Source organism: Marmota flaviventris, chromosome 17 (genome assembly GCF_047511675.1).
Source record: "Marmota flaviventris isolate mMarFla1 chromosome 17, mMarFla1.hap1, whole genome shotgun sequence".
Lineage (NCBI taxonomy): Eukaryota > Metazoa > Chordata > Mammalia > Rodentia > Sciuridae > Marmota > Marmota flaviventris.
The window spans coordinates 74,803,502-74,831,461 of record NC_092514.1 but is presented as its reverse complement, the minus strand read 5'-3'; the positions used below and the strand labels follow the sequence as shown (position 1 = coordinate 74,831,461).

At 49.9% G+C, this 27,960-nt stretch overlaps 1 protein-coding gene across 5 annotated transcripts in view; it reads right to left on the bottom strand.

Annotated features, from left to right (window-relative positions):
• Positions 1-27,184, bottom strand: part of Pgs1 (phosphatidylglycerophosphate synthase 1) — a 37,535-nt gene extending 10,351 nt beyond the window's left edge. For 4 of the 5 annotated variants that reach the window (XR_011705113.1, XR_011705114.1, XR_011705112.1 and 1 more), the window contains exons 1-7: positions 27,051-27,184; positions 16,643-16,832; positions 13,151-13,228; positions 11,631-11,730; positions 10,354-10,543; positions 9,557-9,735; positions 6,856-7,377 (exon numbers count right to left, since the gene is read on the bottom strand). Coding sequence is in view for 2 of the 5 variants with exons in the window: in XM_027923943.2 (XP_027779744.1) it covers positions 6,856-7,377; positions 9,557-9,735; positions 10,354-10,543; positions 11,631-11,730; positions 13,151-13,228; positions 16,643-16,832; positions 27,051-27,184 (1,393 nt within the window). In the remaining 3 variants the exon portion in view is untranslated. Of the gene's footprint in view, positions 1-6,855; positions 7,378-9,556; positions 9,736-10,353; positions 10,544-11,630; positions 11,731-13,150; positions 13,229-16,642; positions 16,833-20,883; positions 20,946-27,050 lie in introns of those variants that run through there. The other variant, XM_027924038.2, reaches the window with a different exon arrangement.
• Between the last annotated feature and the right edge of the window lie 776 nt (positions 27,185-27,960).

The following is a 27,960-nucleotide window of genomic DNA, read 5'->3' as shown; positions in this document are numbered from 1 at the left end:
CAAGAAAACCCCTGAAGTGCAGTTTCATCTCCTTTGCTCCTGTCAGGCCTGCAGCTCAGGATGCTGGCTGTGCGTGCACAGGGAAGACGCAGGGACTTGCTGTCGGGAAACATGCTTCCGGTGCAGGGCCATAAAATGTTATCAAGCCCCAGCTCCTCACCCCAGGGCCTGACCTTTGGGCCCAACATCTCTACCATTCCAGGAACCAGCAGGAACTGCAGCAGGAAGTAGGGGGAAGCACCCTGCTATGGAGAAAGTGACTTTAGGAGCAGACTGGGGTGCAGGCTGTTCACAAGGCAGAGGAGGACTACAGACCTGGGACCCTAGGGAGCAGGGGAGGCCAAGGCAGCCATGATCGCCTGGAGCCCAGCAGAAAGCACGTGAGTGGAAGGCCACATGAGGACAGAGCTGGACTCAAGTCAAAGGCCCCTGCTGCCACCCAGCTCTCCTTCTCGAAAAAGTGACACCAGCCTCTGCCCTTCTCAACAGTCACCTTGTCCATCTGATGCAAAAGCCAGTTCACAGCACTTTTCAGTCTCCTGCAGAGGCCCTAGACACCTCCTGCAGGATGGCACAGGCCCCATCCCAGCCCATGCAGTTCTGCAAGCCTAGGAAGCCCATAGGGCTTTACTGTCCGCCCCCTGCCTGGGTCGCTCCTGCCCAAGGCAGACGTGGGCCACTCTCTCTCTCTCTTCACTTAGGCTCTGCCCAAATGTCAGGTCCTCAGAGGGGCCCTCCCTGGCTCTTAGGCCCGTCAGCCTGGATCCCTTCTCCTAACTTGGTCTTGTTCACCTGACGTGTATTGGTACGAACTCCTCTGCTCTCCTTCTGCTTCCAATTAGACTGAAAGCCCCAGGAGACAAGAAGTCCCTCTTGGCCCAGTGAGCTACTTCCACTGCTTTGAATGATGTACGACACATGGTAGGACCTCAATAAATATCTGTTTGAATAAAATGAGTAACGATGACTCTTCCAACAAAAGATTAGATTAAGTAAGGTTCGAAAGCAGAAGCTCAAGGATACTTTAGATCAGGGGCATTCTCTCAGGATCTTGCCCAGAAACCCACACGTATGCATCTCCCCTGCAGGCCCCTACAGTAGTCTGCAATCAGGCCCTGGTAAAAAACAAGGAGAAAAAAGTCACCCTGGCCTCCGCTCCAGGGAAAAGCACCTGCTGGCTCTGGTGTCAGAACAACTCTCTGAAACTCCTCCCGTGCGCCTCAGCCTGAGGCGACAGTATGCACCAGCACAGCCCTAAGCCGAGCACCCCGGAAGGGTTCCAGGTGAGAGCCTTCCCACTGCCGCAAAGGCTCACAGGGTGGGGCTTCTGGCTCTCACCATCAGTTCACTTGTAGGCACCATGTCAATCAGCCTATCAGGAAGACAATAAAAATAGTGAAATTCTCACAATCATTAACAGATTCTGCTGTCAGCAGGAGCCAGAAATCTCTCAATCCTATGGCCCTGCTCCACCCTGGCCACACACGTGGTGTTGTTAACGTAGAGTACTGAATCCAGAACAAATGAAGTCATTGATCTAAACTCAATGAACTCATTTTCTGATCCTCCCCTAAAATGCAAGCCCAGGGCTCAGCCCACACATAGATCCTGCACCTAGGTGCACAGTGTGGGCACGGTCCCTGTCGAGAGGGCTGCTGGCTCTCAGGACAGGGTTGGGACATGGTTGGCCTATTTGACGCTCTCAGCAAGAAGCCGGAGTTGAGTGTGAGCGCTGCCCTGGCCTCACCCCTCCACGGGCAGGAAGCCGACAGGCTGGAACACAGCTTGATACCTCACACTCAGCCTCTGCTGAAGCTGTGGGCTGTCACAGACCTCAAGGTGAGTCTCCAGCATGTGGCACACTACACTTACAGGCTGAAAATGGCAGGCAGCTGGGCTCTCCTCCCCACCCCAGTGCTCTACAGGGACCAGGCTGGGGGCGGGTGGGCCCGGGGCCCAATCAGATGAGTCTGCTGCAGCATCTAAAGTAGCCTCTGGGCAGAGTCCAGATTCTTCCCTGGCTCCCAGAACCTCGTGCTGCCACACCTACAGGGCAAGGAATGAGGGCCAGGCAACAGGAAACTGGCAAACCATGAGTCATAGGAGCAGCCGGCAGCCTGCTGCTAACATGGAGGGCTGCCCAGCCGCATACCAAGGGGAGCTCCTGAGGACTCCCATTCTGGGGACCCAAGAGTTGCAGGTGAAGGCCTCTGGCTTCAAGCTGTCCTTCACCACCCAGAGGCAGGGAGAGCAGCAGCAGAACTCCACAGACCAACTCCCAATGGCTCCCAACAAGGCAGCAACTTGAAGAAGGTGGGCAAGAAGACACACTCCATGGAACTTGACTTGTCTTATTTTTCATTGTTTTGTGTGTGGTGTTAGGAATGGAACCCAGGGCCTCATACACACCAGGCAAGTGCTCTACCACTGAAAAACTCCAATTTTTTATTCTTCCAGGGGAGCAATACGAGGTACAGGTATACATTCTGGTGATGCTGGGTGGCAGCACCACGCTGCAGCTCCCACAGGCTCGAGTGATGAGGGACCACTGGCACTCCACTGTGTTCCTGGGGCTCAGCTGGGAGGTCAGCAGGTTAAGTGCTTCAAGTGTTTTCAACTCACAGTATTTTCCTTATGTTACTTTCAACTCACATTATCTTCAACTTAAAATGGACTTATCAGAACATACCCCCATGTGTACACGTAACAAAGCCAGAGACCCCACATCTAGAGGACGAGACTTTTGTCCAACTGTCAATCATCTGCTCTGAGCTAACAGAGCCACTCCTAGCCCAGGCCCTCGATGTCAACACAGCACCAGTCTCATGACCCCAGAGGCATCCCTCCTGGCTTATGCCACTGGTCATGCTAAAGAAAATCAATGTGCATCCTGCCACCCTGCTCTCCTGTTAATTCAGTGCCATCACCCTACTTGACAGAAAGGAAACTGAACTATTCCTTCAGCTTCTACCCAGGGTAAAACTGAACCAAGAACCAGGGTCCTGGGCAAACATGCGGTAACGTCTATACTAAAGCACACTGACACCAGATCTTCTGAAGAGGTGTCCTCTGCAAAAGTGAAACACAAGACTAAACAGATAATCCATATGGCAAAAGGAGTCTCTAGGGCATGATGTTAAACAGAAGGCACCTCTGGCTAGTTTACTAAAATACGCCACAAAACTGAAGTCTATTAAGAAACAATGAAGTGAGCTCTTGGGCGCAGCAGTGCACGCCTGTGATCCCAGGGGCTCAGGTGGCTGAGGCAGGATGACAGCTTCAAGGCCATCTCACTCAGTAACTTAGGAAGAACCTGTCTCAAAATAAAATATAAAAAGGGCGGGGGATGTAGCTCAGTGGTAGAATGCTTGCCTAGCATGTATCAGGTCTTGAGTTCAATCCTCACTACTAAAAAAAAATAGATAAATAAGAAATGAGCAAAGTCTGCAAGTGAGGTAAACCTCTAGTCGGGCTGGGGAACAGAATAAACACCGCTTCCACCACTAGTCACCACACAAGGATCTCTCCAACAAGGCATCTGAGCAACTGCTGGATGTTCCCAGCAACATCTGATAACACAAAATACTAAAGACCTTTGGATTTCCTGCCATCAAGCTGCACTGAAACCCACTGGCACCACTTAACCAGTGTGGTCATTTCCCACAGAAGACTGTCTCTCCCAGCCTCGCCTTCAGGCTTCCCCAGGGCAGGAACCAAACCCACCTTCCCTGCAGAGCCACCCCTTACAGGGCCATCAGCAGTCCAACACACAGTCCTCCAAGTTTCCTGTGGTCTGATTCCCAGGGATGCTGCCACTATGTAGGGATCTGGAATCTAGGGCCCCGGGCTCACTCTCCAAGGCTTCTGGGAGCAGGAAAAGACAAGATCAGATCAGGCCCATCCCACAGGAGAATTGGGTAAAGGAACTGTGGTATTGGCTACACAGTGATCAAAACTTTCTGGGGCTCAAACAGGCCCGCAACTTGTACCTAGCATGAGCCTTACAGGAAATGGTCCAGTGCACCAGCAATCCAAATCCACAAACCACAACCCTCTCCTGACACAGGCTGCTTTAGGGAAACGACCATTAACAGGTGAGCCAGAAAGGGCTGCTAAGACCCCACTATGGATCATAGCCACCAAGCAAGGAGGGACGCTGGCCTTGCACTTCAGCATGGAATGACTCTAGCTCCTGGCTTAAGGATGCTCTGCTCACAAGAACTTCCTCCATGCACCATCTGGCCCCCACCCACCCACCTCTGCCATACACACACACCCACATGTGCCCTGGGATCTCCATGTCTCCCCACCAACTCTGCGCTCCCAGAGGGCAGAGCCCCACCCATACCAGCGTTGAAGGGAGGGAGCAGTAGGAGCACATAATCCGGGAAAAGGTGAGGCACACTGGAAAAGCCAGTTGGGTACTTCTGCTTCAGAGGTACTAGGGAGTCGCCACAGGCGTACCAGTGCAGCTCCGAGGAAGAGACCTGGAGCAGAGGTCTCTTCCTCGGAGCTGCACTGGTACGCCTGTGGCGACTCCCTAGTACCTCTGAAGTACCACAAAACCACAATTCCTGCAGGCGGAGCTAGGGCAGCTGAAGAGCGCTGCACAGCTGTGCCTCCACTCAGCCTGGGCCTGGGGCTACACCCTGGTACCTCTTCAAAGCTCAAAGCTTCTCCCAGCTGCTCAGCTCTTCCTCTGATGCCCCACCCCAGGGCACTGTTGTGATTCCCAGAAGGAACAAGGCCAACCTGAAAATACTTTCCACACACCTCCCTGCCGGCCCTACCCATCCTGAGACACCTGACCGCCAGGCTAGTTCCGTCCATGACATGCTAGGATGAGTCCAACAGTACAATGGGGCAGTCACTTCCCACAGCAAGCAATGCCACCTGCCTAGGCAGGTGTGGGGCCTCAAAACACAATGGGGCCAGTGTGGACAAGCCAGGAGCCTCACCATGTTTTCTAAGGCTGGGCAGCAAAATCTCCTAGGTATAGGGAGTAAACACACCAAGTTAAGGGCTGGGGCTGCAGCTAGGAGCTAAGCACCTGCCTAGAATGTATAAGACCCTGGGGTCAACCCCCAGCTCTGCAAAAAATAAATAAATAAATAAATTACCAGGGTAGGTTCACCCAGAAAGCTAGATTCAGGTCTTGGATGGCCTAAATGTTAGTGCTTCTTAAAATGTATCCACACTGAAAATGCTAGTTTTAGGAGATTGAAAAAAGGGTTTGACCTAGGAATTTAAAGATGTCTTCGATGACACAGGCATACGCACGGCACCCAAGAAAGAGGCCAAAGCAACAGCACCATCCTCCCTAGCTCAGCTCTTCTAAAAGATTAAGGATGGGCAAAACAGCCAGGGTGAGCAAAAGAGGCCTCAGGACTGCCCAAAAAGAAGCCAGAAGAGCCACATATGGAATTCCCAGCCCAAGTCCCTAGGACTGTCCATTCCTCTTAAACTCTCAGGTCAGCACTCTAGAGGTAGGCATACTCACAACGCCCAGCAGTCAAAGGGCAAGCCCACTGGTAAACACGAGAATTTTGTTTTATTCAGTGCTAGGGATCAAACCCAGGGCCTCACACATGCTGGACAACTGAGCTACAAGCCCAGCCCTGCCTCTGCACCCCTTTTTTTCAGACAGGGTCTAAGTTGCTGAGGTTGACCTCAAACATGTGATTCTCCTGCCTTGATCTTCCAAGTAGCTGAGATTACAGGGCTGTACCATAAGCTTGAGGTTTTTCTTAACACTGGGGATTGAACCCAGGGGCACTTAACTGCTGAGCCACATCCCCAGCCCTTTCTTCATATTTTGTCTAGAGACAGGGTCTCAATCAGTTGCTTATGGCCTTGCTAAGTTGCTGAGGCTGGCTTGGAATCTAGATCCTCATGCTGCAGCCTCCAGAGCCAATGGAATTGCAGACGTGTGCCACCGTGCCCAATAAGCTTGAGGTTTTAAATGTACTTCATCACAGTTCAAAAAGGTACACATAAGAATATGCCCCCACCTGGGCTGTGCTACTAGATATCTGAGAGGGATCACAATAAAAAACTGATCTGGACTAGAACTCACTTCCCACCTAGACGTTAAGTATATAGGACATTCATCAATAAGAACTAAACACTGAAGAATACTGGTTCCATTTTCTGAGTTACAGGGAGAAAAAGGTGGAGACTGGCACACTGGAGAAAACAAAGAAGAAATGGTGAGAAAAAGAAAGAAAAAGGATGTTGACGGCAAACCCAAGATCCCTGATGATCGTTGCTCTGCCAACAAGCAGAAGCACCATGATGAGAGGTGACTAAGTCATATCCAGTCCCTGTCTGAGATTACATGCACTGCATTTTTTACAAGAGTCACCAAAATGGTTTCCATTTGTTAGTCTTTGGTGTGTAAAAGAAAGAGATTTCCCACAACTAACATCTGCTTGAAGTAGCACCCGTCTGTAATCCCAGCAACTCGGGAGGCTGAGACAGGAGGATTGAAAGTTCAAGGCACCCTAAACAACTTAAGTGAAACCCTGTCTCAAAATAAAAAAATTAAAAAGGCTGGGGATGGAGTTCAGTGGTAAAGTGCGCAGGGTTCAATCCCTAGTACTCCCCTTGCCAAAAAATTGACTTGAGTATTTTAACCCTCACCTCCCCAGGACTCAAGACCACCCCACTGGGCCTGGGGGAGCACCATGAGCACCATGGGAGAAAGGATGGAGTACCACGGGCATGGCGGGTGTTCCGCAGGGGCCAGCACAGTACAGCTAGCCCAGTCCCTGCCAGAACGCCAAGAGTGTGCCGCGCCCCACCACCAAAAGCCTCCCCCGTGTTGGAGCAATCCTGAGGCCAGCCACCACATACCTTTGGCATGGAATGTCCAGCCCCTCCTCCAGTATTCCTGTAGCTGAACCCGCTCCTGCTGCCCCAGGCTGCACACCTCGCTATAGAACTGCCGCTCAATGTGCACATAGGCTGCAGGGATGGCACCTGCCACCCCCTTGGCTCCAAAGAAGCCATTCACCTCTGGAGAGGCCAGCAGGATCTGGTACTCTGCCCGTGTACCCAAGACCAGGTCCATGTAGGCCTGGGTCAGATTGAAGTAGCCCGTTGTAAGGTAGACCCTAGCACCTCGCTCAGCCTCAGTCAGCAGGGTCTCTGTGACAATCTCATCAATCTGGATCTCAAAGGGCTTCATCTGTATCAATGGATAAATCCAGGTGTCGGGTGCTGGTCTGCGATCACCAGCAGCTGCTGCCTCCTCCTGTGTCAGTAAGGAGTCCCCGTGGAAGGTCTGGGCATGCAGCATCTGCTGGCGAGTCCGGGCGGAGTGGATCACATCCATGACCCGCTTATTGGCGGCCTTGCAGTATGCAGCCCGGTCACCTAGAGGGAGACAAGAGGAAGAGGAGGAGAAATGAGGAGTCAGGACTCTGCTGGCTCAGCCACAGCATGTGACAGGCATGTGAAGATGTGCAAGCAGAACACACGCCTCTTTTTCCTCTGGTACTGGGGATTAAACCCAGGAGTGCTCTTCCCCTGAGCTATGTCTCTAACTTTTTATTTATTTGGGAGAGGGTCTCGCTAAGTTGCCTCAGCTGGCCTTATACTTGCAATCCTCCTGTCTCAGCCTCCCAGACCACTAGGATTACAGGTGTGCAACACATGTCCAGCCAGAACATGTACTGAGTGAGCTCCAGGCATGAAACCCTGAGCAAGACTCCTCCAAGGATACAGCTGCCCAGAATAAGGACCTTGCCCACAGAGAGAAATAAAAGGGAACATCTATATGATCTCCAACTGCAAAAAGCTCAAAATCAGAGAAGATGAACTTGGGGTGACAAATCAGGACAGTGGTTACCATGGGGAATAACACCTGGGGAAGGGCCAAGGGGAGTTTCTGGAGAACAATCCACTATGAACAGGCACATGAGCTATACCTGTGACTGGTGTTCTATGTGAACTATGTGAACTTCATGAGAAAGTTTGTGTATATAAAGCCAAATCAGTATAGCTAAAACAGAGTGGGCACATACCATGACAAGCGTGCAGAGAAGCATAAGCATAATTAACCACCAGTGGTGACACACACGGAACCCTCTGAGGGCAGGCTCTGGGCTGTATAGGGAGCAACTATCCTCTCTGAGAGGACGATGGTGGCAAGTGACTGGGCAGACAACTAGGTGGAACAATACAACTACAAGAGCTATTATTAGACAAGCAAAGACTGAATGATAATGAGCTGCCCAAGAAGTATGGGGAAAACAGAATAAGAGTAAAACTACACCACAGGAAAATAAGACCAGAAGTCAATAGAATGAAAATACAAAAATGGAGAACACTGTCCAATATTAATCCTCTGAAGAGTCTGAGACAGCAAGGCTCTGGCAAGGCTGCTGGGAAGGAAAGCCAACAGAGAAGGATGGCCGTAGTGGTCAATCATACTTGCTCACACAGACCGAGAGGACAGGGACAGACACTTGAGTGCCTTTCTAAGCTGTATTAACAAACAGAAAAGGAACGTCCTATGCAGGGATCCATCCGTTGCTGCCAGTGACTGCCTGGATCGGGGGAGCAGGCACAGTGCCCACTGCCACAAGGCCTGCATGGTCAGGAAGGCGTAAGCAGGCTGCTAAGCACATCTGTGCATGCTCTGCCCCTGAGGACAGTCGCCTTCTCAGTCAAGACTGGCCTACAACAATGGACCAGCCATCTGCAAACATTTTCTTCAGGGGCCAAATGTACATATTTTACACTTTGTGGACCAAAAGACAAAATTGAGGCTAATGTGTGGGTATTCATATAATAAGAAACAGATTGACATCAAGTTTTTATTGATGAAATTCAAAGGCTAGTGGCAATAACTAAGCTTCCGCTGGTAACACACAGGGCAGTGGCACAAATCGCAGCCTAGCTGGAGGGCCATGCCTCCCCTGGCATAAGGCAGGACTCCCAGCAGGAGGTCCACTCAGATGCTTCCATCTTAGGACTACAGGACATGGAGAGCTCTTCTTACAAAGTCGGTGTTTAACTCCTTCCCCAAGTTGTCCCCAACTTGTGAACATGCTTGCAAACTCAGCAGCTGCCCTTTAAAAATCCACAAGAAGCCAGAGCCACAGGAATCATAGGAATGCAAATGCCCAGGAAAGCTGTGCCAGGACTTGCCTGCCTCCAGCAAGCAGAGCTGAGAGCTCTCCCCTTGCACTTTCCAGGCAAAGGGAGAGCCCACAGACCTCAATGGAGTGAGAGCCACAAGGCCTCTGTGATAGGAAATTAGGGGAATGAGCTGAGAAGGGCAATTGCTAAGCTGCTTCTTCCTTTAAGGGCAGGGCAGGCTCCTGGCTGACCCGCATGGGCCCACAAGCCCAAGCCCACACTCCCATCTTCTCCAGCCAGGTCTCACCTTCAGAGCATGACCTTCAGCCGGTGAGTCACACCTATCTGGCTTCAGAGACAGAGGCAGAACGGAGCCCTGCCACCCTCTCTCCTGTGCCTGAAGCAAAGCCACCTAGGTGTGTTCCCTGCTCTGCACCCCACAGCCAAGGAGCACAGAGCCAGGCCCTACCTTTGTAAGGATGCACCATTCCATCCACCACCTGCACCGTGTTGTCCCCCTGCAGCTGTAGGGACACGTCTCCCACTGCATCCACCAGTTCCGTGAAGAAGTCGGCAATCTCCGCACAGTCCTGCAAGAACACGTAGCGGTCCTGGCGGTTGGTGAAGTAGGAGTCACTCAGGTTTGCACTACAGGAAGGAAGAAGCAGGTGAGGACTCAGGTAAGAGTGTACATCAGCATGATTGGGTGACCCAGGCCTCAGGAGAGGAGTGACAAACTCGAGTCAGGAAGTAACAAGAGCAGTCATTTAATAAACAGCAGGAGACCAGGGAAGGACTAGCACCAGGGGACACAAAACAAACTGCCAACCCCACCCCCACTCCAAGGAGCTGACCATCTGGCTGAGAAGAGCTAGTTAGATGGGACCATCTACCAGGTCCCTGTGAGGATCAAAAGCATGTGGACTTCTACCTGGCTGCTTCATCTTAGTCTTCCTTGCCTGACAAGTTACTTGTCCTCTCTGACCTGTTTTTCCAGGTATAAACCAAGGAGAACTTCACAGGGTCATGGTGAGAAATGAGTGACGTGGCACACAGCAGGGGGTTAGCACAGGGACCAGAGCACACAAGTACCCAGTAAATTCTGGCTGCTTTCCAAGCAACCTTCAGGGGCTCCAGCAGGGCCACAGAAGTGTCTGCAGGTGACACAGCAGGGCCTCTGAGACTTGAATGGACAGCTATCCTTCCTCCTTGTCCCACTGACTCCCAGCCCACAGCACTAAGGAGAAGCTGACAGGTCAGACTCACCCGCTCAAGATGACACTGTTATCAAAGAGGTATACTTTGATGTGCTGGAGGCCAATGGTCTCATTGAAGCGCTCAGGGACAAGGAGCCGGAGAAGACCACGGAGGTCGGGCGTGTGGAAGAGGGAGACGCGCACTTGCTCTGGAAACCTCTGCAGGAGTGGAAGCAACATTGTGCGAGAGTTCTTTTTGCCTAGACAGGAGGGGAGCAGAGAGAATGGTGGGTGACTAAAACCAGGAGATACATCCCACCTGCCAGGGAGGAACCACCTCTCAATTGGGCCTCACTTCCCCTGGGCTGCTTATTTGAACCAGCCACACCAATAGGCACTGCTTCCAGCCTGAGGACTCTGGCCAGCCTTGAGCAGGACTGCATGCTCTGCACAGCAGCCATCCACTGTTTTTGCTACCTGACACCCACTTCCCCTCCTGCTAGTAAGTGTACTCAACTTCCTCTGGAAGGTACCACCCAGCTCACTCTCAGCCTTCCTGCTCTGGGTAAAGACGACTTGCTCTGAACTCTCACCCAAGGTCCCCAAGAGAACATACAAGCCTGGGTTGAGCCACTCAGCCCACTCCAGGCCTAGGATGACAATTAATTCGGGGCTGGGGCCACAGTCTATGGCAGCCACTCAGGGGTTTTGGCCTGAATGTCAAGGAAGGAGACTTTCTTCTAATAGCAAAGGGGTTCTGGGCACAGGGCCTCAGCCACAGAGACCACTACACAGAGCCTAAGAATGATGGCCAAGGTGCCATGGGCACAGGGCCTTAGCCACCAGAGGCCACCACACAGACTCTGAGAAGGAAGCAAGCCCAAAGAAAGCAGGGCCAGGAGATGCATCTTGGGGATAAATCCAAGCCCCAAATTATGAGGCACACAAAGAGGTCAGGCACAAGAGAAAAAAAAAAAATTGGTGGGGAGGGAAGCAGTACTAGGGATTGAACGCAGGGCTTTCTACCACTGAGCTACATGCCCAGTCTTTTTCGCTCTATTTTGAGACAGGGTCTCATTAAATTGCCTAGGATGGTCTCAAACTTGCAATCCTCCTGCCTCAGTCTCTTGAGACCTGGGATTACAGGCGTCATCCCCAGCAAAAAAAAATACTTTTTGCCTAAGTTGTTTAGAGCTGGGTTCAGTCACCTGATACAGAAGGAATCCCGACTAGGAAAAGGAGGCAGTTCTAGGCCTTGTCTCTGCCTGGAACCAGGAGAGGTGACAGTGTAACTCCTCAAACCAAGTCTGAGGGAGAGGAAGAGAAAAGGCTAAGTGTGCAACCTACCTCTTGAGCCCCGGGTGAAATCCAGGAGAATGGAGACCTTGAGGTCAGATGGAAATTTTGTTTGCAGAGACTCTTCTAGAGTACTTTCCAGGCAATCCACCTATCAGGGAAAAGAACCCAAAGGAACAGAAACAAGACCAAAAGGATATTTGTGCATTTAAAACAGCTTATCACCTGGTGAGCACACACCCTCATGCCCTTCCTGAACATGCACACACACCACCAGAACTCGCAAGCCACTGCTGGGAAAGCACTTCAGGGCAAGGCCTTGGGACAATCAAAAACAGTCCCGGCGCTGCTCCAACGTGAGCCCCAGGAGACAAAGGCCAGAGGCATGCTGCTCAGCAACCTGGCCTGGCCACTCAGGGACACTCTGAGACACCGTCTCCCACACAGGTTTCAACAGACAGTCCTCACAGACACACAACAAATACAGGTCTACTTATGGAGCATGCTCAGTAAATATTTGCTGAATGAATGAATCCAAGACAAGCTGCCCACTGGCCCTCCTCTATGGCCAGGACATTTCATTCCTACCCCATGAGAACAAACAGCCCTCCCGAGATTGTAGCTAAGAGGGTGACCTGGCAAGAGGAGAAGACTCCTTCCTCAGAAGCAGGGAAGAAGAGCCAGGCCTGACCCACCTTCCCTCTGCCACACTCCCATCCGACCTTACACACTGCTCAGCTCCCATCTATGAGTTTCTGAACAAGGACAATCCAAGGCAATGAGTCATTCCCCTCCCTCTGAGCAGAAAGAGACCCCAACCCAGGACACATGTATAACCTCATTCATAGTCCCATCAATTCCATCTCAGAGGCTGCTGGCCTATACTGGACCGGCCATAAGCAGCACCACGTGGATGGCTTCCAGCTCCTGCCCACTCCCGCCTGCCTGGGTGACAAGTGCAGCATGCCAGGAGTCCAGGTGGAATGAGGTTGGCTCCTACCTGGTATCTGACACCAGCCTGGGTACACCCAGCAGCTCGACCTGCACTTGGGTTCATTTGTGCAGTACAAGGTCAGAAAATATTTTCTGAAAAGGGCCACACAGTTGTGACAGATGGCCTCTGTCAAAACCATTCTGTTGTGTTGCTGCTGCACTGAAGTAACCATGAAGGGTGCACAATGAGCATGGCTGTGCTCCAATAAAACTTAACTGATGAACCCAGAATGTTAATTTAGTAGACTTTAAATAAGCCAAAAATAAATATTCTTCTTTGGTTTATTCCAATCATTTGAAAATGTAGAAGCCATTCTTAGCTCAAAGGCCACACCAAAGCAGGTGGTGGCCCAGATTTGGCCTGCAGCTCTCAACTGGTAGACAGAGAAGCAAGAGCCCTGAGCAGGAGGAGGACACTGGCCAGCCCTGATTAGGCCTCCTCAAGCCCCCGCACACCCTCCTGACTCAAACAACATCTGTAGCAACAAGAACAAGAGCTGCTGCGACAGAAACTAAGACAGCACCAACCCACCTCTCAGGACTGTGATACTCAAGGACCACCTCCCCATAAACCTTACCAGCTCTTGCTCCAAAGGACCTGTCCCCAGGTAGAGAGATGCCATCACGACCCGCCTCTTGGCTACTTTTATCTGCCCCTGAGAGAAAAGAAAACATTCAAAATTCACAATCAGCATTTTCCTAGTTCACCAAGAAAAATATGTCCCTTTGACCTTAGAGGCAAATCACACTCCAAGCTGAGTTACCCCATGTCTCCACTAAAACATATACAGTTCCAGGTGTGATGGCACACACTTCAGAGGCTGAGGCAGGAAGAGTTCAAGGTGCATGAGTTCAAGGTGCAAGACCCTGTCTCAAAAAAACAAAACAAACAAAAAACCCACCATATATTGTGACCTACCAAATAAGGACCCACAATCCTCAACACACAATTCTCAAACCTGTAAAGTTAGGCACAACCCTAAGTCTAACCCTACTATAAAATGCAAGGCAACCATTAAAAAGAGTGAAGCAGGACTGGGATTGTGGATCAGTGGTACAGCACTTGCCTAGCATGTCTAAGACATTGGGTTCAATCCTCAGCACCACATAAAAATAAATAAATAAAGGTATGGTATTCATCTACAACTAAAAAATTAAAAAGAATGAAGGAGGACTGAGTATATGGCCATGCCTATAACCCCAGCAGCTCAGAAGCTGAGGTCAGGGGATCACAAGTTCAAGGCCAGCCTCAGCAACTTAGTGAGACCTGTCTCAGAATAAAAAATAAAAAGGGCTAGGGGTAAATTTCAGTAACATAGCGTCCCTGGAGTCAATCCTCAAGAGCCGCCCCCCCCCCCCCCGTAAAAAAATGAACGAGAAAAGAATGAAAGATATCATATATCGTGTGCATGTACAAACATGCCATCAGTGTGTTCAACTATAATGCACCAATTAAAAAATGGGGGGGGGGGGAATGAAGGAGATCTGTGCCCAACAATGTGAATGTCCATAATGTCCACAATAGATTGCTGAGATGAAAAAGCAAATTACTGAGCAGAATGCAAACTATTTTCCCACCTGCCTATGCCCAACCCTGTGAGTGGAAGGAAGAGGGATATAGGTGGAACCTATATGCTTTCTACTCACCACCTGCACAGCTGAGCTGTTCCAATGAACAGGTATCACTTTCAAAATATAGACAGGTACACAGACACAAAAACAGAATAAACCCACACTCAAAGACAACATGCCACCAAGATTCCCCCAAACCAGCTCACTCTCCCTGGATTCTGCTCCAGCCCAGAAGAACAGACCCTGCCTCCAAAACTCCAGGCAGCCCTGCCCCAAAGGTAGTGGCAAGGACAGAAAAAACAGCAATGCTGCCAAACGTTAACCCCAGGGGAAACACAAGAGCAAGGTAAAAGGGAGGAATGCATACAGCATAGCTCATGCCCTCTCCTGTCACCCCCAGCCCGCATCACCCACACAGGAAATTGGGTTTCTGTACTATACAGATGCATGAACGCAGCACTAGGAAAGACATAGGCACAATTTAAAAAAAAAAAAAAAAAACACCCCAAGGTTGCGATTTCCTTTATTTTGCTACCTATTAATATAGATGCTTATAAGGATCATAATAAAAAGAAACAGCCAGATGTGGTGGTGCACTCCTATAATCCCAGAGGCTCTGGAGGCTGAGGCAGGAAGATCGCAAGTTCAAAGATGGCCTCAAAAACCTAGTGAGGCTCTTAGCAACTTAGGGAGACCATGTCTCAAAAAATTAAAAGGGCTGGGGATGTGGCTCAGTGGTTAAGTGCTCCTGGGTTCAATCCCTGTTACCAAAAAAAGAAAAAAAAAAAAGAAAGAAAGAAAGGGAAGCAAATAATGTCTGAGTCCATTTGGCTCAGGCAACCAAAGCATACCTTTCTGCTATAGGTCACCAGGTCCCACAAGACAACCTGGCTATAAGGAATGCATGAGGACCAGGCAGAAACCACTGCTGTCCTCCCTCCCTGTTGTCTGCCTCAGGAAGAAACGCACGCTACTCCACGTGATGCAAGCCAGAAGAACCTGCCCATGATCCGTTCCAGAGGCCTCGGCTTCTTTTCAACCTCCTGGGCCATGCCCCTCTTCCCCTTCCTGGGCTCTGCAGCCACAGGCAGAGGCACAGCATGGCCCAGCCTTCTGGCCAGGGGAATCACAGTAAGCCATTCACTGAGAGTCAGTCAAGACACCAAGAAGAACCACCATAGAAAAACCTGTTTCTTCAAGGCAAGGAGAGAACCAAGACCACACTGCACATCACTCCACACAAGCAACAGTGCACAGGATGAGGACAGGCAGTGCAGCAAAGCAGAGGGAGAACCAGAGGACCTGCTCAGGGCGTCACAAAGAAAGCTTTCTGGAATGAGCCACCTAGAAATGAAGCTTTAAGTGTGGACCAATACAACAAGAGGGCAAAAGGAGAGGAAATGGGTAGGCCTTCAGGGGAATGAGCACACACTGCCTCACCAAGCTGCATCTCCACCTCTGTCTCCTAGGACCCTCAGCAATCTCCTGTCTGCCTGGCCCACCAGATCAGTATTCTAGCATCATTGCTGATATGAACTCACAAAGTTCATGTTGTTAAACATTCATTAGTATTGAATTACTTCATTCCAATTAGTGGTTCAACCATGAATAACTAAATGCAGCATGTAAACCTGAGTAACATGTTGAAAGTTACTCAAAAGGCAAAGATAACATCACTAACAGGAAAGGAAAGCACAGACCTCAAAGTCCCAGAGAACCCTGAGGCCTGTGAGACCTAAAACCAGGTGTCCAAGTTTCCCTAGCAGTCTTTTTTTTTTTTTTTTTTTTAAGTTGTAGATGGACATAATACCTTTATTTTATTTATATGTGGTGCTGAGAATTGAATCCAGTGCCTCACACATGCTAGGCAACTGCTCTACCACTGAGCCACAATCCCAGCCCTTCCCAGTTATCTTGAAATGCCTCTTTGCTGAATGGGCACTGGCCACCGGCCACACATCAGACCCCACCCTAGGTCTCCTTATTGTGACATCTACCAAGACAACAATACTGTGCGTGAAGACATTTCCAAAGGCAAGGGTCCACTGAGCACAGGCCTCCCAGCTACCTAGCAGGGGCATGCCATGGGTCTGCACAGCCTCACTAAACTCCCTAGGAGTGGCCCACATCTGCACCACAAAACAACAAGGGGATCAGCAAGGCCTCAAGAGTCAGCATGTGCCCTGTCCTCACTGCTCCCTGCTTAGAGACGCTGGCCGTGCAGGGAGACTTCTGCTTGCAGCTCCACTCAACCATCTTAGACTGAAACCCAACAGGGAGACTTCTGCTTGCAGCTCCACTCAACCACCTTAGACTGAAACCCAACAGGGAGACTTCTGCTTGCAGCTCCACTCAACCACCTTAGACTAAAACCCAACAGGCTAGGCTAAATAGCCTAAGAAGCTTCTAGAATGGAGGGTACCGAGGACTCACCCAACCTGATTCCCTGAGGGCCCCAACTCCAACTTCTGTCCCTGGGTTCTTCAGAAACGACCCACCTTCATGAGCTGGAAGAACTCTGCTGGGGAGGAAAGCACCCTGACATGAGAGCTACAGACGCCGAACTCTGGAACCAGGCTTCTGATCCACTGAAACCGGTGCACACCTTCTGGACACAGGCAGCAAGGTGGGGAGGTGGCCTGGGGGACAGCTGGAGATAGCAAGGGAGCCAACAGCAGCCATGGTGACCTGGTGGAAAACACACACAAATGGGTTACTCTTCTCAAAAACCCCTGGAGATTTCATCTTACTCCAGTCAGAATGACAATGAGTAAGAATACAAACAATAACAAATACTGGTGAGGATGTGGGAGAAAGGTACACTTGTACCCTGAGATTGGGACAGCAGATCAGTACAACCACTCTGGAAGGCATTTGGAGATTCCTCAAAACACTAGGAATGGAAACACCATATGACCTGCTATCTCACTCCTTGCTGTGTTCCCAAAAGATCTAAAATCAGCATATGATAGCAATACAGCCTCTTAAATGTTTACAGCAGCACAACTGATAATAACTAAATTATGAAATCAACCCAGGTGCCTGTCAATAGCTGAATGAATTAAGAAATTGTGGTACATATATATAATGGAGTTCTACTCAACCATAAAAAGAATAAAATTATAGCATTTGCCATTAATTGGATGCAAATGGAAAATATGCTAAATGAAATAAACCAAACTCAGAGATTCAAAGGTCAAATGTTTTCTCTCATATGTGGAAGCTAGAGTAAAATAAAGGAAAGGGGGAGGAAAGGACAACATGAAGTTATAGGGAAGATCAGTAGTGTGGAAGGAGATTGAGAGGCAGAGTGGAGGGACGCTAAGAGGAGACGATGCAGAATGAAAGCTTAAATAATCACGCTATGAGGCGGGCACAGTGGCGCAGTGGCGCAGCGGCACAGTGGTGCAGCTCAGGAGGCTGAGAAAGGAGAATAGCGAGTTCAAAGCCAGCCTCAGCAATGGCGAGGCGCTGAACAACTCAGAGAGACCCTAATAAAATACAAAATAGGGCTGTGGATGTGGCTCAGTGGTCCAGTGCCCCTGAGTTCAATCCCGGGTACCAAAAAAAAAAAAAAAAGGTGAGAGCAGATGAAGCTCTGCAAACTCACAAGTTCAAGGCCAGCCTGGGCAATTTAGCAAGACCCTATCTGAAAATAAAAAAGAAAAAGGACTGAGGGTATAGCTCAGTGGTACAGCACTCCTGGGCTCAATCCCCAACACCAAAAAAAGGAAAAGAAAATTTGCCTACAGATACCTAAAAGGGTTAGCCTAATGAAAGTCTGAGGGTTACTACAACCACGGCCCCAGCCCACGACTCAAGAGTTTCTGTTCAAGGAAGGACTCGGAAAAATATGTGTTTCTCTTTAAAACTCAGATTTGGAGAGAAAGGCTGGGGCAGAAAAAGGTTAGGAAAGGGGGCCTCTCTCAAGAGATGCTGGCCATGATGACAGAGGCCACTTCACCAGCAGACACATCCTCCCTGGAGGTAATGCCCATCTTGAGCCAGCTGCCCCTCCGGCACATACTCCACACTCCCCTGGGCTGAGATGGAGGAACTGGGGTTGCTCATGGAGCTACATCTCTGCTGGCCTGAACACCCAGAGTCCTACACAAATCCCACCCTGTTTTGAATCCCAGTCCTACAAACAGCAGCAGGAAAATCCTCTTCAGGCTGTGACCTCCAAAGGGACTCTGGGGAAAAGATGCTCAAACACCCCAAGGCTTGAATGGCCACAAATTCCAGGAAGATGATTTCACTTGCTTGCTTCATGATAAGGCATTGAATCTTCCAGGGTTCCTAATGGCCCTGCACAGATGCCAGATGGCCCACAGCTGTGCTTCCCAGAAAGCCCACCAGTCTATCAGGGCCAACTCGCTGCTAAGAAAACTTTTGTCAATGCAGGAAGGTGCCGGCTCTCTAGATCCTGGGAAGACTGGAACAGGCCTCGGTGACCCACTGCAGAGGTGGGAAAGCAGCAGTTCTCCCCCATGGTCTGGGGGAGGGCGACATTACTGTCATCAGCTCAAAAATAAGCTGCCTCAACTTCCCAAAATATGGGCCACAGATCTGCCAGGCCTGAGAGCAGAAGGAAGGCTCCCATGACCCAACAGAAGACTATGAAACAATGGGAAAGCTGTGTAACAACAATTTGAAGACCCCAATGGGGCCTAAAATCTAATGAATGAAATGTGATATATTTGCAGTAGCAATGCACAGTAGCATAGATCAGCACACCCCTGCCTCACAGCTCTTCTTCCCACCTTTCAGACCACCCAGGAAAGGGCCAGGTCTCCACCTGTGCCACTCCACACCAAGTGGTCTGGCATCACACAGCCTCCACATGGGCTGAGAGATGCACACCAACTCCTAGAGAGGAAAGAGAGGACACACTCCTTGGCCCAGGCACAGAGAAGAGGTGAGCAACAGTGCAAGCCTAATCCCAGCCCTCCAGAGAACACCTGCCACATACTGCAGAGATGCATTGCACTCGAAGAGCTCAACAGTCTCCACCTCCACAGTCACAGTGGCCCATTAGCTTACACACCTGGAATCACCTAAGAACAACACAAGCAGAAATGCTAAAATTAGCCAGACATAGTGGCACTGGCCTGTAATCCCAGCAACTCGAGAGGCTGAGGCAGAAGGATCACAAGACCAAGCTAGTTTCAGCAACTTAGCAAGGCCCTAAGCAATTCAGTGAGACCCTATCTCAAAAATAAAAAGGGCTGGGGATGTGGTTTATTAGTAATAGTTAAATCCCTGGTACCAAAAAAAAAAAAAGACACTAAAATTAATTAAATGTCAAAATACATGGTGAGTGGTATGTATGATTCAAGGGATCAAGAGGGAAGCCAGGGCTGCCAGCAGCTACTGGTGAGGCTTCACAGTGGCCTGCCCCGCCCAGGCCTTGAAAAACCAGCAGAATTCAAACAGGGACCACGAAGGAAGGAGGTTCCAAGCAAGGATGTTTTCCCAGCAGAAAACCCGGGAGCACCTCAACAGCCAGTCCAGAGCACATACGCGCACACAGAGCTCAGGCAGGTGTCAGGGTCCACCACCATCTCCAACAGCCAGCAAGAGCACCGCCCCTGCAGGCACCGGCAGCATGAGCCTCGGTGCCCAAGGGCTGGCTAGCCCAGGCAGGTCTCTTCCCTGCCAGGCAGTGCTCCCTGGGAATGTTCCACCAGGGCCTGGGTCCAAAAGTTGTTGAAGGCCTTTTTGTGTTGGCTTCCTGTTTAATCTGTGTAGTGACAGGTTTATTTTTGTTAGAGAGGAGAAGAAGCTGGAAGCCAATTAGGTTTCACCTATTCACTGTGGAGGAGGCTCAGCCTTCAAGCACCCATTTTATTCCCCCAAAGAGGAAGGTGCTCTGAAAGGGAGCAAGTGTCTTGTAAAGAGTCCCACACCACACACCAAGGACATCCACCTGGACAGGTGACACTCAAAATCCAAGTGAAGTGCATCAGCTAGGCAGATGACTCCTCTTGAACCTGCAGGACGAGCTTCTCCAGGGCCTATCAGGGACCTGTTCTTTCCTCTCACCTCAATCAGAACCCAGGAGTTCCTGGCTTCCCACAGGCAACTCCTGGGAATATTCCCAGGCTAGCAGCAGCCCCAATGCACAGTAATTCCAGTCTCAGCCGACCATCTGCACATGCATTTCCCCCTCACACCAGGGGGATTACTGAGAAACCACATCCACCAAAAACTAAGCCCTGAGAGATTTGAGGAGGCAGAAGCTGTGGTCACCAAAATAGGCAAGCTTTGCGTCTTAGTCACCATTTAGAGAACTAAACCAGTGCACACACAAGACTTCCACATATAGAACTGCCCTGCCATGTCTTCTCTTTCTAGATACCATCTAGTACCCATTCTAGTTATCAGAAGGAGGAAGTGGTAGGGAGGCACCAGATAGAAGACTAACAGTCTTGCCTCTCTGAAGGACCACTCCTTTTCTCTGGAATGATGGGGGCACGCAGAGGACAGGGCAAGAGCAGGTGGTCCTTCCAGGTGCCATGGCCAGAAGCTGCACCAGCTTCTGGTAGCTTCAACCTGTAAACCTCAACAACAACCAAGTCAGACAGACAACACAAAGCAATCTTTGCCTAGAATCCTAAAGGTAAAACAGCACCTGTGAATCACCCGTCTCAGCCATGCCCACAGGACACCTGCCTGTATAAAGGTTCAGTCATGTGATTCAAGGCTTCCCGTGAACAATGCAGATAAATCCCCCTACCTGGGAATCCATTTCTTCACCCAGACGGGGCCTTGGCGAGTGGGCATGATGAGGCTGAAGGGAGCGGTACACCAAGTTCCCTCTGTCTCCAGGAAAACCCACATCTCAGCCACCTGAAGCAAGTGCACAGCCCTTATCCATCAGCTCCTGGATAGGGGCAGCCACCAAGCGAGGATAGTAAAGTCTGCCTGGCCCATCAGGAAGACAACACACTCCCTTAACACCCCCTAAGAGAAGCCTGGAGATAGCAGTGGGACTTGAGTTCAGGATAATCTGTGCAGCTGAGAGGCTATGGAGCATACCTGTTTACAAAAGCCTCTGGGAAAACAGGAAAAAATGTCTGTCCCTTCTCTGAGGAAATGGGTTTCTCATCTCACCAAACATTCTAAAGCTGCATGTGTCTCATGGAAAAACACTGGCACAACTCGTCTCTCCTCTAGATGTGCAATGATGTGCCTGGAGGTTCACTGAGCCCTAGAAGTACACCTTGGGACACACGTCTGCTTCCCATGGAACTGCAGTACCTAATGGCACCCACTACCAAAGGAACACAAGTTGTAGGCTCATTTCTCAGGGTCTTTTCCAAAGAGGACATGTAGGTTTTTGAACAAAGAGTACAGTGAAGCTGGAAGACTGTCTTCAGACCCACTCACAAGCCCATGACAGTCAGGGGTCATATTCCCTGCCCCCACATGGGGCTTTAGGTAAGCATCCCACTGAGTGAGCTCAGAGTCATGCTCTAAGGGTCCACAAGCTCTGCTGAAACCATAAGATTCGTGGGACAAACTCTGTGGCTTGGATCCCATCCAAATCTGTGCAAAACGACATAAAAAGAAAGAAGTCTTTAACAGAAACTGAACTCTCTGGACTGCTGTATTTTCAGAAACTACTTTTTAAGAAAACCCCACCCCCACCTCGTCCATACGCGTTTAAACATAAAAAGTGAACTGATGAGAAACAAGCAACAGTCATAACACTTCCTGAGAAGGACTTGAAAAACTACACCAAGGTCCCGTACTTCCTGCAACCCTAGCATCAGGCAGCCCTTCCTGACTAACGCAAGACCTGAACCCAAGTAAGGGAAATGATGTGGATTCCCGTAGGTTACCAAAGACCGATGGCCTGCTGAACTCCCCCAGCAAGGCGGCGTGAGAGGCCAGGGCTGCCAGCACTGGGCTACAGGCTGACCAGATGACTCTCCTCCTGGCTCAGCCAAAGGAAGTCCATTCCACTAGGGGCCCAGAGATCTAAAATATATTTATAACTCACAATACGCCCCAGGGTAGCCAAGTGCACCCGGTACATCAAAGTGCCCAAGTAGAACCAGTCACATGTTCTGCGACTCCAAAGGGCTGCAGCCAGGCTGACTACAGGCAGTAGTGAACTGACTCTGACTCTTTACATTAATCAGATCACGCTATTTACAAGAGGATTACCTATCAGAACATTTTAATCCCCGGCTGTTTTCCATCTGCCTAGCCTACACAACTGACTGGGCCTAATTCAGTCCAGCTACAATGCTCAGGGACACTCACGTCAATAATAACTTAATGAAGCTACAGCTGAGAAAGTCAGCCAACTACTAAGCTTACTCCAATGCATAACAAGATCAAATCTGAATTATTTGGGCAGGGTGTGGTAGCACACATCTGTAATCCCAGCCACTTAGGAGGCTGAGGCAAGAGAATCACAAGTTCCAGGTGAGCCTTAGCAATTTAGTGAGGCCCTGAGCAATTAAGACCCTGTCTCAAAATAAATTAAAAAGGGTTGCCGGTGTAGTTCAATGGTAAAGCACCCTTGGGTTCAATCCCCAGGAACAAACAAACAAACAAAAACAAAAAATACTAATTTGAATTACTGAGAAAATGATGTTTTGATTCCAAATTATCCCTGTTCTATCCATTCTTCTGCTATAAGTAAACCAAGAGTGGGTTTATCTGAACTCTTTTTTAAAATATTTTTTCAGTTGTAGATGGACACAATATATTTATTTATTTGTTTGTTTGTTTTTATGTGGTGCTGAGGATCAGACCCAGTGCCTCACCTGTGCGAGGCAAGTACTCTACCACTGAGCTACAGTCCCAGCCCTAATCCAAACTCTTAATGCATAACAGAGGACTGCATCCCAACATCAGAAAATTCAAAAGTAATTTTGGAAAATCTGGTGATTCCTTAGAAAACAAACTACTGACAAGTTAAACAACTGACTAGGACTTGCCAATTTCACGGTAATAAAACCTAATTAAAGAAGTATCCACTGGGGGCTGGGGCAGCCTAGCACGTGTGAGGTACTGGGTTCGATCCTCAACACCACATTAAAAAAAAGAACCGTACACTGGTTACCTGCTTCCCATTACAACTCAGGAAAGTGAGGAAGCCCCACCAGCTCCAACATACACATACACACACACTCACTCATGCATGTAGAATAGAGAAAATGGGATTTACATTCAAAAATAAAGACTTTATTGCAGAGATGGGGATGTAGCTCAGTTGGTAGAGTGCTTACCTCATGTGCACAAGGCCCTGCGTTCAATTCCCAACACCACAGGGAAAAAAAAAAAGACTTTATTGCACATGTAGTTCACACTAAAATCAGTTAAAAGGGGGAGGGGGAGGGGGAGGAAAATATTTCCATATATGCCAGCAAGGTCAAGATTAGGAATTGGGACTAAGCACAGTGGCACATGCCTGTAATCCCAGTGGCTCAAGAGGCTAAGGCAGGAAGATCGCAAGTTCAAAGCCAGCCTCAGCAACTTAGCAAGGCCCTAAGCAACTTAGTGAGATCCTTTCTCTAAATAAAATACAAAAGGGGCCAGGGATATGGTTCAATGGTTAAGTGCCTCTGGGTTCAATCCCTAGTACCAAAAAAAGAAAAAAATTAGAAACTAGGGCCTCCTGACCCATTTCCCAGTAGGTCTCACCTACTCCAAACAAGGAGTTCATTCAGTATAGCCAATTGACTCCAACTATCTGAAGCTATCTCCCTCTCCTGAGCTCCGGTTCTCAGCTCTCCCACAGCCCACTGAACATCTCCATCTCACGAACCTGGATACTAATTAATGGGCCCCAAATGACCTTTTCACCATCCCCAAACCTAGTCCTATTTTTTTTTTTTTTTAATGGTACCAGGGATTGAACCCAGGGGTACTTAACTACTGAGCCACATCCCCAGGCCTTTTGTATTTTATTTAGAGACAGGGTCTCACTGAGTTGCTTATGCTGGCTTTGAACTTGTGATCCTCCTGCCTCAGCCTCCCAAACTGCTGGGATTACAGGCATGCGCCACCTCACCCGGCCTGGTCCTCTTTCTCACTCCCTGTTTCAATGAAGTGCCACCATCCACAGTCACTAAAGCATCCCCTACACCCCTAAGCAGTGCTGACTAAATCCAACCCTCTTTTACTCCCACTGCTCCTGACTTCATGAACCCTGACACTCAGGTCTGGACCATGAGCAAAAGAAATCATACTTGAGAGATAGAACTTGCCTCCTGGGTCTTTTGGCCCAGAGGGCTGGCTGGCTTCTAGTCCTCTCCTGTTGCCTACAGAGTACTCACATCAGCTCCTAGAAATGACACTGAATATGGAATCTGGGAACTGCCTGCCACTGCACTCCTTCCTTGAACACTCACTCCCCCTCTTCTTCACCTTGCCTACTCCTGCTCCTCCTTCAAAACAGCTCAATTACAGCACCAGGAAGCTTTCTGTGGCCTCCAGGAGCCTCCACGTACCACCATGCCCTTCTACCTTACTTTTCTGTCACTGTTCATGGGTTTGGCCATCTTGAAGGCAGGGCTATATCTTTATCATTGCTTCCCCTGGTACCTAGCACAGCAGTGCTCTGTACACGTGACAAATAAATGAATTATCCAGAGTTCCCTAATGGTAATGAGTCAGATCCTTGCTTAAGAGGAAATAACAGTATTTCGAGATCACTAATTAGAAATGACCTTAAGTAGAGTTCTCGGTCTCTACAGCCATTTCTAAGCCTGAAAGGAAACCACGGCAGTAAAAGCAACGAGCACTGTTCCTCTTGCTAGCCACAAGGATGCACCAGCACCCCCACCCCCAATGTTGAGTCAGACTGGCAAGCTGAAATCTAAAATAACTTGAGCTCATGACTACACAGAACTATTATCAATGAATCAATGATCAGAGAGTTACAAGAAACCACATCATTTGGGGAATGAGGAATTGGGAGGTGCAGCAGAACAATGGAGAAGAAATGAAAGTCAGCAGCCAACAGTGGGTGAGTGGCCATGACAGACATGAATAACTCCAAACACCCAGGCCACAAAGAGCCAGAAAAAAAAAGTCTGCAAGTCCTAGCACGGTGGCACACACCAGTAATCCCAGCCAACCAGAGAGGCTAGGCAGGAAGACCACAAGTTCAATGTCAGCCTCAGCAACTTAGTAAGACCCTGTCTCAACATAAAAAAGTTTTAAGGGGGGTTGGGGGAAAAAAAGTTTTAAAAAGGGGTGGGGATATGGCTCAGTCTTATCCCCAGTACCAAAAGAAAAAGAAAAGAAATCTGCAAACCATACAAGGCAAAGGACAGGTCAAAAACCTACAGTATCACTCAACACTGATCAAAGTATTTATCCTCAATTCTACCATAGGTATTATTTCCAAGGAGTATAAAACAAGAAGTTCTGTCTTAATGCCCAAGAAACTGAGCTTTTGATTAAACTGTTGACTCAGAGAAACAACTGGCTCCCTCCCAACTTAATCATGAAGAAATATGGAGACACACAAACTACATCCCATTGACACCAGTTACAAAAAATTTTGGGAAGTCAACTAATTTAGACTCTACCCATACCTGCACTGCCTCTCAACACACACACACACACACACACACACACACACACACACACTCTCTCTCTCTCTCTCTCAAGAGAAATGCCTTTTTAAAAACAACTTGTAGGGGCTGGGCCTGTAGCTCAGTGATAGAGTACTCGCCTCGCATGTGGAAGGCACTGGCTTCAATCCTCAGCAACACATAAACATAAAAGGCATTGTATCCATCTACAACTATATATATATTTTTAAACAATTTGTAGAAACTGCCCCAAGTAATCAATTCCAAAGACAACATAGATTAATAACATGGTTTTCACAGTTTGAACATATGAAAGGGCATAACAAAGGGGCCTACCTAAACAGCCTGTCTTTGATGGTAGAACATGTTTTGAAACTTTAAACCAAACTTCTCAGTAATTTGATGCCAGGGGGGTAGACAAATCATCTGACTTCACGACCCAATGGAATGACAGGTCTCTGGCTAAGCATCAATTACGGAAAATACAGAGGCTACTACCTCTTCTACACTCCAGCTCCCCCTGGAGTGTGGGGAGGTAGGGGGTGTCTTATTGTGAAACCTGGGCCCTTCTGATCAGTAGGCTTCCAAGAGTTCCTTCCTGCCTTGATTCTATCACCTAAAAGTTCCCCTAAATCAAACTTCAGTTTTTGCTGAAAATCTTGCAGTTACTCAATAAGAACAAGCTCCCCTCCATACCCAGAATCAGAACATAACTGAAACGCGGGTCTCTGTCCCACAAGCAAGAAGGCCCCATCTCAGCCTAGGGACGCCTAAGACAATGCAACCTCAACTACAGGATGCAGTTGGAAGACCTTTTCTTGGGGATCGAGCATAAGGGCCAAATGTCCCTAATAAGAAATCCATTTGCACACAGGAGAATCACCTTTCCCTTCCTTCAACAGCAGCGACAGCAGCAGGCCTCTCAGGCCGGCGCCTTCTTGGCCAGTGTCTGCTCTCCAAGACCACGAGCCCCTTTCACCATTGACACAACTCACTCCAGTACTTTTCCAGAGCGCAGGCCCTTGAACAGCGTGACAGGGCTCTCGGCGGTTCCTCTTCCCTCGCCCGAGCGCCACTGACTCAGGATTGCCCAACAGCCTCTCGAGCCGGGCTGCGAGGGCCGCGCGCCCGCCGCGGGCGGGCCCGGCTGATTCACTCCCGCCACGCCGGCCCTCGGCGGCGTAAGGCACAGTCGTCCCGGGCCCAGAGGGGACCCGGACCGGGCCGTCCACGCGCTCCCCGGCCCCCGCCAGGCTCTGCCCAAGGCCCGCAGCTCGCCGGCGCCCGAAGCGCACCCAGCGCCGCCTCCAGGGCTCGCGGCCGCGGCGGGGTCCGCCCTCACCTGCGCCGGCGGTCCCGGCTCCTGCCCAGGCGGTCGGACAGGCGCCCCAGGAGCGCGGCCAGCCCGGGCCGGCCCGGCAGCAGACCCAGCAACCGCCTCCAGAACACCGGCCCCGCCGCCGCCGCCGCCGCCATGGAGACTCGCCGCTTCCGCTTCCGGCGCGCGCGAACTTTATTGGAAACACGAGCGCGGACACGGCGGCAGCGCGCAGGCGCGGGAGTCCCCGGGAGTCCGCGGGAAGGGCGCAGGCGTGGGGCGGCCCGCGCTCGGTGGGCCCGGCCGGCTGTCCGCGGAACCGCGTGGTCCTGTCGGGCTGCGCTTGAGCGGGCGGGCGGGCTCGTGCGCGCCTCCGAGGCGCTGGTCTTGCTCGACGCTGACCCTCCAAGCCGCCCACCCGGGACCGGGGCCGACTCCCCGCGGACGGTCGTGGTCAGCGTCAGGCTGCACCTGAGCGGACGGAACAAAACCTCTGTGAGATAAATAGGGTGTCCTCCGCCCTCCCAATGTGACCAGTCCCCTGGTCAGCCCTGGCGCCTGGAAGTGCACAGGTTTGCACCTCAGTAAACGGAATCAACACAAGCCTATGAGCCACCAACACTTTTTTTTTTCTTTTTCTTTTTCTTTTTTTTTGGTACAGGGTACACAGGGGGTGCTTAACCACCACTGAAGCATGTCCCCGGCACTTTTTAATATTTTGTGACAGGGATCTCACTAAGTTGCTAAGGCTGGCTTTTTTCTTTTTCTTTATTTTATTTATTTATTTATTTTTGGTATTGGGGATTGAACTTGGGCGCTCGACCACTGAGCCACATCCCCCAGCCCTATTTTGTATTTTATTTGGAGACAGGGCCTCACCGAGTTTGCTTAGAGCCTCATTTTTGCTGAGGCTGGCTTTGAATTCGTGATCCTC